Source organism: Hyaena hyaena, unplaced genomic scaffold (genome assembly GCF_003009895.1).
Source record: "Hyaena hyaena isolate Hyena2069 unplaced genomic scaffold, ASM300989v1 scaffold_483, whole genome shotgun sequence".
NCBI classification, from domain to species: domain Eukaryota; kingdom Metazoa; phylum Chordata; class Mammalia; order Carnivora; family Hyaenidae; genus Hyaena; species Hyaena hyaena.
This window is the reverse complement of record NW_024081117.1, coordinates 1,144,317-1,157,725: the sequence shown is the minus strand read 5'-3', so window position 1 is coordinate 1,157,725 and position 13,409 is coordinate 1,144,317. Positions and strand designations below refer to the sequence as shown.

Below are 13,409 nucleotides of genomic sequence, written 5' to 3'. Positions count from 1 at the left end.
AAGGATATAAATGTAAGAAAATAAGATCCTTTGACTTAAGCAGTGCCTAGGTGGCTCAGTCGGTTAAGCATCTGACTTTCGCTCAGGTCATGATCTCAGTTCGTGGGTTCGAGCCCCACATTGGGCTCTGTGCTGACAGCTAGCTCAGAGCCTGGAGCCTGTTTCAGATTCTGTATCTCCCTCTCTCTCTGACCCTCCTCTGCTCACACACACACACACACACACACACACACACTCTCTCTCTCTCTCTCTCTCTCTCTCTCTCTCCCTCCCTCCCTCTCCCTCTCTCTCTCTCTCTCTCTCAGAAATAAATTAAAAAAAAAAACATTAAAAAAAAAAAGATCCCTTGACTTCAGAGACCTTAGGAAAAGAAATTATTCCTATTTTGGAACTAGAGTTTCTTCAGCCATAAACCAGAAAAACATTTGAAAGCTGTCACCCATCTTTATAATGGTAGATTAGCCTCATTATTCTGACAAATTGGAGTAGATTCTCTTTTTATGACTAAGTATTAAAGATTTTTTGATAAAGTTTTAGAAAAATGCTGAATAAAATGACAAGAAACTAAGATATACATTTAAAAAAATTATTTGATTTATAATCAGAATTTCTGTGAAAGATACTTTGAATACATAAGTCTGTTGTAATAAGCTTTTGTTAATGTGTTTGTTAGGTGTCATTTACTTTGAATGAGGACCTTGCAAATATTCATGATATTGGCGGAAAACCCGCTTCTGTCAGCACTCCTAGAGAACATCCATTTGTTTTACAAAGTGTTGGAGGACAGACATTAACAGTCTTTACTGAGAGCTCCTCAGGTAAGTGGGAATAGAATTATTTAATGTGATTTCCTGTACTTGTTAGATGGATGTTGTGTCTCTACGTAAGGTTATTATCAAGGCTGCTTTACCGGTTGTTGTGTCTACCTCTATTATTCATATCATGCGTTTTCACTACTTTCCTGTGATTAATGAAATTTTGGCTGTTACTCGAAGGGTTTAATTTCCATTTGGGGCATGAAGAAATAGAACAAAGCAGATGGAAGAGTATGGTGCATCAGGCTGTCTTCTAGGATGTTGAAGAAACAGTATTCTGAGTTTTGCCAAGATAAGGTCATCCTTGCTTGTTTTGGTAAATTGATATTCAGCAACTATAAGTTGTGTTTAAAAAAATACTGCTTAATATTAGGGAATATTTTAGTCTGAATTTTTGCTTTTGTAGGTTTCAATTCTCAGAGAGCTTTTTCAGTACAGAGAGATGAACTGTTTTTAATTGATTTTGACTTCTTGTGTTAAGTATAGTTTGTAAATTTTGTGTCTTTGCTTGGATATTTTACCAGTTCAATAAATCAGGAGCAGGTGTTTCATTTTGTGCATTAAATAGAGAGGAAGCTTTTTTGCAGCAGATTTATATGTTTGTTTTCATTGTTTCTTGATTTTTAGCCTTCTCTGAATTTAGAATATTAATATTAATGCAGTAGAGTGACTGATTTTAATGGAGCTAATTTCCCATACCTAATTTAAAAAGTTTATTCGTTGTGTAAGGAAAATGATTTGTGACTTTGTCATATCTGCATTAAACATTACAAAGAAGGCTATAAGAAATCTTGTTATGTTAAGGATGTTACTGTTATAAAAAAAAGAATATGTTCAGATAAATTTTTTTGTGATGTCTTGGATTACCAGTAGCTGTAAAAACTGATCTAAAAAATTAGTATTTTTCCCCAACTTGAATGTAGAATGTAACACAATGGTGAATTATAACTTTTCTGCATGTGGTTTAGCGTAAAAGTTTTGTTTTATTGCACTATTTTGATGCTACAATAATATTGATACTACACTAATGCGTAGTATTCTAGGAGGTAGAAAGTGTTAAATACTTGCATTTTCTCTTGGAGAAGATTGAACAAATATTTACTGTATGCCATGCAGGGAATAGCATAGGTGCATCCAAGGAATCTGGAATTAGTTTTGTGATTGATATGACTTAATAAGACCTATTGAACCTGTGAGGTTTTCTCTACTTCTGTGTTTGTCCCTGGAGTAGAAGAGGCATAGTACCAAGATCATAATAGGAGGCAGAGCATTGAAAAAGTTTGAGGTAGGAAAATTTGAACTACTTTTGTGGAAAAAGATATCCTATTTCAGCCTCTTTACATTTTACGAAGTTGCTAATTTTTTCAACGTGATTTATTTCTTATACAAATGACAGTGATTTAGCGGGCTCTGTGCTGACAGCTCAGAGCCTGGAGTCTGCTTTGAATTCTGTGTCTCCCTCTCTCTCTGCCCTTACCCTGCTCATACTCTGTCTCTCTCTCAAAAATAACTAAAACATTTTAAAAAATAACAAAGGTTTTAAAAGACAGTGATTTAGAAAGGTAAGGTTTGTTTTCCTCAAAATTAGTCTTCCATTAAAAAATTTTTTTAATATTTATTAGAGTGCAAGATAGTGTATGCATGTGCGCGCGTGTGCACACTCGAGGGGCAGAGAGAAGGAGGCACAGAATCCGAAGTAGGCTCCAGGCTCCAAGCTGTCAGCACAGAGCCTGATGCAGGGCTCAAACTCACAAACTACGAGATCATGACCTGAGCTGAAGTCGGACGCTTAACTGACTGAGCCACCCAGGCGCCTCTTTAGCTTCCATTTTTATTCGTGTAAATTTTTTTGTTAGTATTGTTCTCTTTTTGAACATTTAGTGTTCACATTTCTGGTAACAGTGTACTCCAAAGTGGATATGGTATAAGGATTATCTTGGCAGGGATATGGAAGTGGATCAAGATTGCCATCCTTCTGGAGTTTGGACAATATGTTCTTGCTTTGTAGAGCTGTGGTAATACAAATGCAGGTCTAAGTTGCTGCCAGATGTTGCACACTGTAAGGAAACTTTTTGCTTATTAATAGCAGTCATTGCATTTTATGTTTATATCATTGTTCCTTGGCTCTCCTTGCACATTTCTGGGCTTTGTTTTCCTTATTTGTGAAATGGGATAATAGTTACTTACATTTATTTATAAATAGAAATATATTTAAAATATAATACTCTACAAAATAAATGCTCAATAACTATTAGCTGTTACTGTTATTATTAGTTTGTTTGTTTTTTTTGTTTTTTAAGCTCTAGCCATCTCTCTCTCTATTTTTTAAAGTAAGCTCCAGGCCCAATGTGAAGTTTGAATTCAGCCATGACCCCAGGATCAGGTGTCACCTGAACCAACCAGGTGTCCCTATATTAGATCTTTTTTTTTTTTTTTTAATTTTTAATGTGTATTTATTTTTGTGTGTGAGAGAGAGAGAGACAGAGTGGGATCAGGGGAGGGGCATAGAGAGAGGGAGACACAGAATCCAAAGCAGGCTCCAGGCTCTGAGCTGTCAGCACACAGCTTGGTGCAGGGCTCAAACTCACAAACCGTGAGATCATGACCTGAGCCGAAGTCTGGCACTTAACTGACTGAGTCACCCAGGTGCCCCATGTTAGATCTTATTTTTAAACACTTTAGGTTTCAAGTTTAAATCATGTGCTTGCATTTTAGCTCTGTGTGTATACCATTAGATGAGCTTCAGCCAATAAGAGATTTTCATGTTCAGTTTTTTGTTTTGTTTTGTTTTTACTGGTTTATTTGTTTATGAAAGAAAAGGGAGAGAGCATGAGGAGGGGAGAGACAGAGAGGGAGGCACAGGATCTGAAGCAAGCTCCAGGCTCTGAGCTGTCAGCACAGAGCCTGGCGTGGGACTTGAACTCATGAACCACAAGATCACGACCTGAGCCAAGATCAAAAGTTGGATGATTAACTGATTGAGCCACCCAAGCCTCCCTGCTTTTTCTACTCTTTAAGGTCTCAGTTCTGCAGCTGGCTTCTTTGGATCTCTGGGAGGTCATAAATAGACAGCAGAGGCTCTGTGACTGCATGACATATTTAATAATGCTGACTATATATGTATGCATGCATGTTTTTGTATGGGACAAGACCATAGCTTTCATTAGAGACCCAAAAAAGCTTCAGAGTCCCCACGCTAGTGTTACCTTGGTTGATCATGAACCTGCCGAAGTGTGAGAATAACTGAGCCATTTTACAGTAAGTAAGCCATTTAGTTTACATTGAAGTCTACATTAGGCAGGCATTATCTTGAATATTTTTATGTTTTTCCTGAAGAATCAAGCTGTACCAGCTCATAAAAAAATTGCTTTTCTAGGATCTTCATTAATTGTTTTTAATAGTCCACAGGTCTATAAATTGTAGACTTCTGTAAGAAGAGTCAAAACCTCATTTGAGCTCAATATGTTAAGAGTTTAATTTTAATAACTTTATTGCTTCTATTAACATCCTTTTCTGGGTTTTGAGAGGCCTCCTGGAACCAATGTTTTTAGAGATTCTATTTTATAAGAGTTTTTTTGTGGGGGTGAACTTAGAGGGGACTGATGATATGTTTTCGATTATCTCCTTAATTAAACTATTCTGCATTTCTTGAGTGTTCCTGTGACCACAGTTTGTTTCTAGTTGAGTATTCTTATCTGAGAGAACATGTTTTATTTTTAAGGGCTATTTGGGAGTTCAGTCTTTTTCTTCATTCACGTTTCTCTGTGAAATTCTAAATCTATTTCTCTATTAAATATTTTTTTAGCTAGTATCCTTATCTCTTTACCAGTATCTAGGGAGAAATGCCTTGTGTTTGGTTCATTTTTTCCCCCTTGGGTCTTTGATTTAGTATTTTTATCTACTATTTGTTGGTAATTAAGTAACTTCTATTTCTTTTATAATTTTCACCCCACCTTTGTACAAACTTAGGTTTTCTTCTTTATAATTGCAAATCTTAGACAAAAGTTGCTATTCGTTCAATAGATCTTTTTAATTCTAGGCTCTATGTTAGAGTAAGACTAGACTTCTGTTCAGTTGGGCAACTGATATGTGGGGAAAAAAGGGGCTACAGAAAGTGCTCTAATGGAGCTATGTATAAAGAAGGAAAAAGAGTATACACTATTTTTTAAATAAAAGTTTTAACATTTATTCATTTTTGAGAGACAGAGCGTGAGCAGGGGAGGGGCAGAGAGAGAGAGAGAGAGAGAGGGAGACACAGTCCAAAGCAGGTTCCAGGCTCTGAGCTGTCAGCACAGAGCCAGATGCGGGTCTCGAACTCACTGACCATGAGATCATGACCTGAGCTGAAGTTGGACACTTAACGACTGAGCCACCCAAGTGCCCCAAGAGTATGCACTTTAATTGAAGAAACTGGGAAAGACTTCAAAAATGGAGATAATATTTGAGCTGGACCTTAAAGTATATGAATACTTATATGAATAAATGTGCCTTGAAAAAGAGGAGGGGACAACTGACAGAGACTTGGGCCTCGGTGTTAGCTGTGACAAAGGTCTAGGCTCTCATCTGATGTCCAGTCCCATTTTTTTTTTTAAATGTTCATTTATTTATTTTTGAGAGTTAGAACACAAGCGGGGGAGGGGCAGAGAGAGACAGACAGACAGACAGACAGACAGTATCCAAAGCAGGCCTCAGGCTCCAAGCTGTCATCCCAGAGCTCAATGTGGGGCTCGAACTCACAAAACATGAGATCCTGACCTGAGCCAAAGTTGGATGCTCAGTTGACTGACCGATCCATCTTTAAAGTCCCATCTTTAGCTGTCTTAACAGATAATCCACTTGGATTTTTTGTTATAAAAATCATATTGATTTTTCCATTCATTTATTCTCCAGATATTCCTATTTCTGTCAGTGATACATCATCAGTCTTTTATTTATTCTCTTGGCCATGATAATTCTTAGCCTCCTCTTACACATTTGGTCAGGTGTCCTGTTTGGTCATTTCTTTTTTTTTTCTTTTTTTATTTCTAGGAGGGAGAGAGAGAGAGAGAGAAAGAGAGAGAGACAGCGTGAGCAGGGGAGGGTCAGAGAGAGTGGGAGATACAGACTCTGAAATAGGCTCCAGGCTCTGAGCTGGCAGTCAGCACAGAGCCCGATGCGGGGCTCGAACCCATGAACCGTGAGATCATGACCTAAGTGAAAGTCGGACGCTTAACCGACCAAGCCACCCAGGCGCCCCTGTTTGGTCATTTCTGTTGGAAAAATCACATGTTTATGCGGTCCCCTGAATCAGTCCTGTGAAACCTTCACCCATCCTCTCTACCCTTTCTGGTCCAGTCTGCTGGAATCCCTTTTACAGCAGCTTCCTGGTACCTGCTCCTGCTCTTCCCTTTGTTTTTTCCCCATCAGGGATTTGTTTGCCTTTTTTAGTTGAAGACACCCTTCCTTTGCTTCTCTAGTCTTTCTTGATTCTTCCTTCATCTAGACTCTTGGCAGTAAGGTTTGTTTTACTCATTTTGCTCCTGAATTAAACCTGTGGGCAGGATTCTGTGTCTCGTGGTTATCTCTATAGTGTCTGGGCTAGGATCGAGCAATATAGTGGGTGAGCAAAGGTGCTTAAATCATTTATTTTCTCTTAAGAATTACTACTACTCCAAAGGTACATTTTAGAATGGTTTTTAAGGGAGATGGCTTATTAATGACAAAGGATGGGCTTTCTTCTTCAGAGTTTCTTGAGACATATGAGGTTCAAAACTATTTGAATATTAAATTCCTTTGTTTCTCACTTTTTTCTTGCTAATTATATTTTTATTTTGGCATAGCTGTTTTTTTTTTTTTTTTTTTTTTTTTTTGCTAATCAGAGTAGTTCAGCACTGTGTGCTGTAACACTTGGTTAACCACTGTACACATTATAATAAGACCCATTCCCTGGATAATACAGCAGCTGAGATCATTGGAAGTATGTGAGAATTTACTTGGTGGTGGTTTGCCTTATTTTAAGCTTGAATTTGGTAACATATACCAACACATATTTGTCTTAGAATGTATTAGTTTGAATTTGAAGAAAAATGTATATCTGTGGGAATGCTGTTTGAAGATGCAGAATTACTAGTCGTGTTGGAAGTATTGTAGGATTTATAATCTAGCTTGTATGGACTGTCCTGCAAGTATGGTAAATGAAGCATACATATAGGTAGTATTTTTATTTTAAGTTGAGTTTTTGACTGTTAATGGGAAACATTAACTTGGTGCATTTCCCCCATTTTTTGAGGATGGGATATTGTATAATTTTCATAGGTGTGAATTAAGCTTTATATATATGTATATGTGGTTGTTAGCAATCGAACTACAGCTGTTTTCTCTTTTGTTGAATTCTTATCACTGCGTTGCCTAAATCATCACCACATGCATATTGCTGATTGCCATGCACTGGGACTCTGAGGTTTTATTAAGCCTTATCTGTCATAATTGTAATGATTTTATATCAATTTAGTGCAATGGTTCTTGAACTTTTTGGTCTCAGGGCTCCTTTATACATTATGTGTTAACATAAATCACGTATTTAAATGAGAAAAACCCTGTTTTCAAAAAAGAATTAGGGGGAAATGTGGCATTTTGCAAATCACATTAATATCGGGCTTAAAAGACTAGCTGGATTCTCCTGCACAGAATCTGAAGCAGGCTTCAGGCTGTGAGCTGTCAGCACAGAGCCTGACGCGGGGCTTGAACTCACAAGCCATGAGATCATGACCTGAGCCAAAATCGGATACTCAACTGACTGAGCTACCCAGGTGCCCCTGAATTTTATTAATGTTATCAAATGCTCTTGGTTGTTTCTTTGAAAGGATGGGCTTATTCCATTCATTTTTGAGAATTTTTTCAGATACCTGAGTTTGTATGGTAGCCACCCTCTAAATGCCGTCCACTTTAGCAAGCGCACCAGGCTTTCCACTCCTCCAGTGAGTTATGTGCAAAGACCCCTGTAGAAAGAGTTGGGAAGCCTTATTTTTTGCTTACTGTTGAGTAATGTCCATACTTCTGCACATTTGGAATCATCAGTTTCTGGCAATTTTATACTTGTCAGGAAGAACAAACTGAAGCCAAAATGTATGACCTTAGTGTTTTGTATATTTCCTGAACTGCCACCAAGGTTTGTGGCTGACTACAGAGGTTCAGCTTTGAAATTTCTGCCAACTGCCTGAGTCAGGCCTACTCTGAAAAGTTAAACCCAATAGTAGAAAATTTTCCTTTATTCAGTGACTGGAAAGGAGTAAAAGGCATGTTTATACTCTTTTCATGTTCAAGTATTCATGTACAGATATATGGTTGGTATATAGTGTAGATTTAATACTTTGGGGATGAGGGTGAGGAGGAGAAAAAGGAAAATTTTAAGAATAACATTAAGGTTTTGAATCACAACTTAAGTTCATTAAAACTGATTTATTTTTTAATGAAATATTTCAAGTATAGAGAATAGCATAACTTGTGTGCAACAGCTACATTTCATAACTGTTGATGTTTGCCATATTTTTTAAGGATATAAAACATTTTAGATATAGTTGACATTCCATTTTCATTTTCCTGGTCCCATTCTGCTTTGCTTTCCAGAAGTAACCATTGTCCTAGAGTGTATATTACTGTGAGAGTTTGCAGTCTCTTACAACAAAGCCTTCACAATTTTAATGAAGAAAACAAAAATCTTTAGAGATGGTTTAAGCAGTGTCCTCTAAATTTCTGACAATTAGGGAAGTTCAAGGTTTAGATTGAATAGAGATTTTTTAGTGTAGAGTATTTCTTGACAAGCCTTTTTTTGTTGTTGTTTCTTTTGTTTCTTTGGTACATGAATTTTTTTAATTCCCTAAAATTTAGCATAAATTATGTGATCAAAAGTAATTATTAATGAGAAACTTAAAATTTTAATCTCATGTTTTCTGGTGAGATATACTGTTGATCAGTAGAAACTACAAGGATAAAAGAAAATATTTGAATTTTGTGTTAGCCTTGACATTCATGCATTTTTTATTTTGGTAATGCAGTCTTCTATATCTGTATTGTGATAAACACACTGTCAGTGTTTTGAGTATGTGTTAGGTAATACAGTATTCTTCTTCAGGAGAATTGATGTATAATTTATGCAAGGAATATTGGCATGTTGGCTTTTTGTTAGTTTTAGTCATTGCTATGAATTTGTTAAAGTAACCTACCTTGAGAAAGCATCTTTAAGTTTTTATCTTTATTGTATATTGTATTTGCTGTTCCTAAAATTTTGTGAGGCTCAGTTTTCATCCTCATTTCCTGTTTGGTAAAGCTGTTGGGAAGCATTTGGGGAAGGTTTTATTATACCTGGATGTACTGATAGGCGTACAAATATATTTCTCCTTTTTCCTTTTGATTTTCTGTAGCTTCCAGGTTATAAAGTTGGTTCTTGGTTTGATTCATGTATACTTAGGAAGAACCTGGCTTCTTTACAAACATAGTCAAATAAATTTTACAGTGTATATTCCGTGAAGTATTAAAACTAAGCCTTGAAACAGTGTTAATTTAAAACTATCAATGTTTTTTCAAAAAAAGTAAAACTATCTTAATTTTTAAAAAATCATTTTCTTTGGCTGTTTCAAATAACTTTATTGCCATTAGTTTTTTAAACCTCATGCAAGATTGTTGCTCACAGACCTGGTTTTGTCTCTAGTTCTTTGAGCATAAGTGTATTATTCTTATCAATATTTAAAATGGAGAAAATGCCTTGTAACTGATTTTTCTTTTTCTACTACACAGCCTCTCATTATAGAAAGAAGACACATTACTTGATTGGCTTTATACTTTTAGTACTTGAAACTATATTCTTTTTTTATGGTGACAGTACCAATACAGTAATTCCCTACAGAAAAAAAGCTAAGCATTTAAATTTGGTTTAAAAAGCAATCCATATTCTTTCTTTAATTTTTTTTTTTTTTTTAAAGTAGGTTCCATATCCAGTGTAGGGCTCAAACTCATGACCCTGAGGTCATACATACCATGTACTACCAACTGAGCCAGCCGGGCGCCCTTCACGTTCTTTTTTTTTAATGTTTAATTATTTTGAGAGAGAGACAGACAGACTGTGAGCGGGGTAGGGGCGGGGGAGGAGGGGAGGACACAGAATTTGAAGCAGGCTCTGGGCTCCAAGCTGTCAGCACAGAGTCTGATGCGGTGCTCAAACTTGGGAACTGTGAGATCATGACCTGAGCCGAAGTCAGCTGCTTAACTGAGCCACCCAGGAGCCCCTCACATTTTTTTAAATTAAATTAATTTCTTTTAATTAAAATTTTTTTCATATTTATTTCTTTTTTGAGAGAGACACACACAGAGTGTGAGTGGGGGAGAGGCAGAGAGAGAGGGAGACGCAGAATCTGAAACAGGTATGAGGCTCCGAGCTGTCAGCACAGAGCCCAATGCGGGTTTAAACCCACAAACTGTGAGATTATGAACTGAACTGAAGTCAGATGCTTAACTGAGTGAGTCATCCAGGCGGCCAGACATTCTTTATTTTAAAAAACACGCATAGGGCACCTATCTGGCTCAGGCAGTAGAGTATGGGACTCTTGATCTTCGGTTTGTAAATCTGAGCCCCACGCTGGGTGTAAAATTTATCTTTAAAGTGTTGTCCAATAGAAATAAAATGTAAGTCACATATGTATTTACAAAAAATTTTAAAGATGTATAGCTTTCATGTAAAAACGTAGCAGCCACTTTTCCCACAGCCTCACTAGTCCCACTTCCGGGATACCAGACCTGCTAAAAAGCTACATCACAACAGAATAGGAAAGGCTACCAAAATGAGTTTGAAACCTACATTTGAACTATATTCTTGATTACATTAGCTGTGATGCAAAGTGCCTTGTGTCATTTTATATTCTTATAACTATTTGGTCTGGAAGAATTGAAGGAAGTTTTTATTAAGGCATAAATATCTACAACATTTACACCTTTCTTACCATTAAGCAGTGAAAGCTAACAGAAATAGGTAACCCCCGAGCATGTATTTGTTCACTATGGTGAGCACTTTACATGAATTATTTCATTTATTTCATACAACAAGCCTGAGGTAGGTACCATTGTTATTTTATTGATGAGAGAAATGGAGTTTACATAGAATATAGCTTGGCTAATGTCATGCACTTTATAAGCCTGTGCCCTTAATCCTCATACTAGTGGTTTTCACTGTGAATGCAAGATCAGTTTCCTGATGCGAAGGTAATATTAAAAAAAGAAAGGGAGAAATAGAATGGAAGAAATTGAACTTTTTATTTTGTATTTCACACATACACTGAAGTATAATAGTAAAAGGAATCCTGAATGTCTTCACCCACATTTAGGGATTTATGGGACATTTTTTATAAAATCTTTTTTTTTTTTTTTAAATGTTTTATTTCTAGGAGAGAGAGAGAGAGACAGCATGAGCAGGGGAGGGTCAGAGAGAGAGGGAGACACAGAATCTGAAGCAGGCTCCAGGCTCTGAGCTGGCTGTCAGCACAGAGCCCGACGCGGGGCTCGAACCCACGAACCGTGAGACCATGACCTAAGCGAAAGTTGGACGCTTAACTGACTAAGCCACCCAGGCGCCCCAATGGGACATTTTTTTAAACATGCTGTCAGTGATTAAGAACAAACTACTTCTATAAAAAGGTATAAGTTTACTTTATTCATACACATTTGCACCCCTCCGCCATCATTGCCTGGCTGAATTTTACCTCCCAAGGTTCTGTAAGGCCATATATCACTGTTCTTGTTGTATTCTGTTTTTTTATCACAGTGATAGTTTTCCCTATTGTAAACCTTCCCTATTGGATTGGCCTTGCAGAATCAAAAATAACCTGTCTGATCATCGTCTATAGATTATGAGTATATTTTTAACCTACTTTTTAGGTATGTATCTTTAATAATTAGTGCAGTGGTTTCTACTTGAGGACAAATTGGCAGCTCCTAGAGACGTTTTTGGTTGTCACAGTTGACTTGTTACTGGCATCTAATGATCAGGAATGCCACCACATGCCTTACTGTACACAGGATAGCCCCTTACAACAAGTAACTACTGAGCCCCAAATGTCTGTAGTGCCAAGGATAAGAGATCATGGTCCAGTATAAGAGAAACTGTTATTTTTATCAGACAAGCTATTTGATATAACTAATGATGATATTAAAGTCATGAAATAAAATTTTTTTTGAAGGAGCCCGCCGGAGTGACCAAACCTGCTTACCTCCCAGCAGTTGTTTCCTTCTCCTCCTCCTTCCCCCCCTCCTGCTGCTCCTCCTGCGGCTTTTCCTCTGTTGTGTCAGAAGAAATTTGTGTGCTTTTAGAAGACTTCCCTTGAGGTTTTAGCTTTATATGGATTTTAAAAACAATTGCTATTCTTTATTAAAAAAAAAAATTTTTTTTTTTAAGTTTATTATTTTGAGAGAGGGAGAATGCCTGTGCCTGTGACAGAGAGAGAGGGAGAGGGAGAATTCTAAGTAGGATCCATAAAACAATTGGGGTGTTTACCATGACCACAAAAGTACATTTTTCTTTGTATAAGTTCTGACTCACAAAGACTTAGAGCAAAAAAGTACGATGATTTAAACATGGCTTTGTATTTCCCTTGACAAATTCTTACATTTAAAGAATTGTTACCTTATACCTCATCCGCTGTAATTCAAGCTTGATTTAATTCTTAAATTTCAAGCTTAAAAGTTCATATGTAGGAAAGAAAAAAGCAGTATAATGTGGCTGATTTCCCACTTATATATTAGTATATTAGTAAAGAAGAATTATCTATAGGGCTTTGCATGATAAAAACTTACCAGGAAAGAAAACTAAACTTTCTTTTCTCTCCCCAGCCCTCATATTTTCTTTAACTTTTCTTTTTTTGTTCTTTAACTTTTCATTATGGAAAAATTTTACGCATATACAAAAGTAGAGAAATAGTATAGTCACTCTTGTTTCAGCTGTACCACAGCCACTGCCCTTTGTACCTCACAGGACTATTTTGTTATTTTTATTTTTTTAAATGTTTATTTATTTTTGAGAGGGACTCAGAGCACGAGCAGGGGAGAGGCAGAGATGAGAGGGAGACACAATCTGAAGTAGCTCCAGGCTCTGAGCTGTCAGCACAGAGCCTAATGTGGGGCATGAACCCATAAACCGTGAGGTCATGACCTGAGCCAGGGTCAGACCCTTAACCACATGAGCCACCCAGGCACCCCAGGACTATTTTAAAGAAAACCTCACACAGTGTATCATTCTGTCCTAAAGTTCTTCAGTACATATCTCCATAAGGATTCCTTTTTTTATAAATAAATAACCACATTATTAGGATGCCTAAAACAAAAGCAAAAAACAGTAATTCCAATATCATCATAGATCTAGTCATTGGGAGCTGTAATGCTCAAATTCCAATGTTTCCTGATTTTTTCCCCTCTTCTGATATACGGTTCAGTCCTATCTGAAGGCATAGTGGTTTGCATATGCGGCGCTCACAGTGCTCACTTGTAAAGGTACCATTGGAGAAAATACAGTTCAAGTAATTTGTATTACTGCGAAGGCATGAAGCATTCTCTGTAGAACTGTCTAAGGAATTT

At 36.9% G+C, this 13,409-nt stretch overlaps 1 protein-coding gene across 1 annotated transcript in view; it reads left to right on the top strand.

Moving 5' to 3' along the window:
* Positions 1–13,409, top strand: part of GTF2F2 (general transcription factor IIF subunit 2) — a 155,680-nt gene that overhangs the window by 28,648 nt on the left and 113,623 nt on the right. The window contains exon 4 of the mRNA XM_039254380.1: positions 674–818. Within this exon, the coding sequence (XP_039110311.1) occupies positions 674–818 (145 nt within the window). The remainder of the gene's footprint in view (positions 1–673; positions 819–13,409) is intronic.